Here is a 2,562-nt window from a genome sequence, read left to right on the forward strand (position 1 = left end):
GTTGTCGTCGGTGTTGGCGGCGTCGGCGTACAGCGTGTTGAGGAGCACGTCGATGGGTGCGGCGGTGGTGCGGCTCGACGCGTATGAGGATGATGGCGGCGACGATGGTAAGAAGAAGGCGGTGGCGGCGGCGCGTGGCGGTGGCGAGTGCTTGTCCGTCGTCGTCGGCGGCGGTGTGCGGCTCAGGAACATCCACCGGTACGTCGAGACGGAGTAGGTCGCCATCGGGCGGCGCTCAGCGCCGCCACCACCGAGGCTGTCCACGGCTGGGTCCCCCTCAACAGTGGCGGAGCCCGGATTTTAAAGTTGGGTATTCCCATCTAAGCGCTGAGTCGCTGGCCAACCCTGCCCCTCGCGGCCACCGTCCACCAAACCGGCCTGACCGCCTGAGCTTGGCGGAGTGGCGGGCGTTGGTCACCGCCCGCCGCGGCAATAGCCTCATATCCACGGTAGCACGGTTCAGCTCCCGTCGCCGGTTGCCGCCTCGTAGTTCCACCGCCTAGGGTTTGGAAATGGGAAGCGGCGCGAGGGAGCCGAGCCAGGGAGCGATGGGTCACGGAGGGAGAGAGAGAGGGGGTCGTCTGGAAGAGTGGTGGCTAAGTGGGTCAATTGATGTCTGATGGGTCATGACGGAGTGGGTCGGGTTGATAGGAGGCGTCGCAAGAGGCCGGTTGGGCTGTGTTTGGATCGAAGAATTGAGAATTTAGTTGCACTAATATGTGTACATGTGTATATACTAGAAGTATACTTGTTTTGTGATAAAAAAAAGTTAGGTATTCCCGGGAATCGTGGTAGCTCTGCACATGCCCCTCAAGGCCGCCAACTACGAGAAGGTCGACAGGGCAAGCAAGAACAAACACATCTCCTTCTCCACGAGGTTCTTGGCTTGTGGGCGTGTCGTTTGCATTTCGTGTGCTAGCTCCTATTGATTTCTTGCGTCATCAATGGAGGTGTTTGTTGTTTTTGGTTTCTTGGGCAGTCGACGCCTCGACGTCGCTCGGCGGTGGCAAGGCGAAGACTGAAGCGAGGGCGCGGGCGAGGGTGAAACCGGGATGCGGAGGCCGGGGCGCGCTCCTAGGAACGAGCACGAAGACACTCGCCTCACAGCGCACCCGCCTCGCTTCCTCCCAGCCACGCGCGGCTTCGTTTTCGCCCAAGAACACATTGCTTGAGTACACCTCTAGGACTTTCTTCTGGTGAGCCTGGTTGCAAACGTGGCAATGATTTTTCAGCGGAATAAGTTCACTTCATGACCCTCAAATGTGATCGAAATCTAATCCATGACTCTAAACTATAAGACCGGGTATCTCGACCCTCAAACTCCTAAAACCGGTGTAATTTGATTCCCTCGGCGGTTTTGGAGAGTGATTTTGCTGACGTGGCGTCTACGTGGCGTTGACGTGGCACATACGTGGCGGTAGAAATAAAAAATATGCGTGGGACCCATTAGTCATTCACACAAAAAGGAAAGTGTGCCCACTGACATGTGGGCCCTCTTCCTTCTTCCTCCTTTTCTCTCTCCCTTCTCTCTTTCTCTCCCCTTCTTCCCATTCGGCCTGCGGCGGCGGCCTCCGCGCGTCCGCGTATGCCGCTCCTCCCCCCGTGCGGACGGCTGACGACTACCTCCCCAGCATGCGGACGCCCGGCAACCTCCTCCTCCCCGCGCGCGGCGCTGCCGTCCGGTTGGCGAGCTCCTCAGCTGAGATGGGACCCCAACGCCGCCTGGCCGCACATCTGCTGCAACCGCACCAACCGCGTCAACAACACCGACCTCCCCGCCACCATGACCCGATCAGTGTTCAGTAAGAATGCAGAAGCATCATCCAAAGGGAAGAAGTTCGATACACCTACCAGAGTCAGTCGCCAAAAAGAGGCTGCTACAGATGCTAACTTGGATGATCATGGTGCCGAAAGCAAGAGGTAAGGTGATTCTTCCTTCTTTCAGCAGATAGCACCACAAAATTCTTAGGCCTGTTTTTTTCTCTTGACAAGATAAAATCTGTTCAGGAACTTCTGAATCAACTCACCCGCATCCAATTCGTTTTATTTATTTTAGTCTTGGCCTTATAAGGGAAATTTTGATAATCAATTTGCTGCCCTTTTGGTGTAACTTCCTTTCTTTTGTTTTTAGTTTGTACTCCAGAGAAGATTCCAGAAAAAAGTTCGCCTGAAGTCTGAAGAGACTGAGACGTCTATAAACGCTAAATTTCGTGCTATACAGCCAAGTTCCTCAATCATTTCATATGTGGAAGACAATGTACTTTTTATTACCTCCTCACTCTTATTTCTCCATCTGGATGCATTTCTGGTGACATAATGCAGTCTTTTTGCAGCTCCTAGGTCGTCGGCATCCGGCGGCGGCGGCGTTCGGCAGCGGCGACGGTGGCAGCCGCGACAGTAGAGCTGCGGCGGTGGCAGCCGCGACAGCAGCGCGGCGGCGGCGGCAGCGGAGCTCGAGGGAGTAGAGCGGCGGAGCGGTAGTGCGACAGTAGGGTGGCGGCAGAAGTGGGCCGTTCTCCATCGCGCCATCGCCGTCTCCGCGCCGGAATCGTGCTCCGTGAC

General features: G+C 56.3%; 1 protein-coding gene across 1 annotated transcript; it reads left to right on the forward strand.

Annotated features, from left to right (window-relative positions):
• The first annotated feature begins 994 nt into the window (after positions 1–994).
• LOC127781664 (uncharacterized) lies at positions 995–2,278 on the forward strand. Its single transcript, XM_052308672.1, has 2 exons — positions 995–1,920; positions 2,132–2,278. Exons 1-2 carry the CDS (start codon positions 1,586–1,588, stop codon positions 2,169–2,171), a joined length of 375 nt encoding a protein of 124 aa, XP_052164632.1. The 5' UTR covers positions 995–1,585; the 3' UTR covers positions 2,172–2,278.
• The last annotated feature ends 284 nt before the right edge of the window (positions 2,279–2,562 follow it).

Source organism: Oryza glaberrima, chromosome 8 (assembly GCF_000147395.1).
Source record: "Oryza glaberrima chromosome 8, OglaRS2, whole genome shotgun sequence".
NCBI classification, from domain to species: domain Eukaryota; kingdom Viridiplantae; phylum Streptophyta; class Magnoliopsida; order Poales; family Poaceae; genus Oryza; species Oryza glaberrima.

Bases quoted from the DNA above. Each gene is read 5' to 3' on its own strand.
- LOC127781664 (XM_052308672.1), top strand. From the start codon at position 1,586: ATGCCGCTCCTCCCCCCGTGCGGACGGCTGACGACTACCTCCCCAGCA. The intron at 1,921-2,131 runs GTAAGGTGATTC...TTTTGTTTTTAG, and splicing joins CATGGTGCCGAAAGCAAGAG to TTTGTACTCCAGAGAAGATT.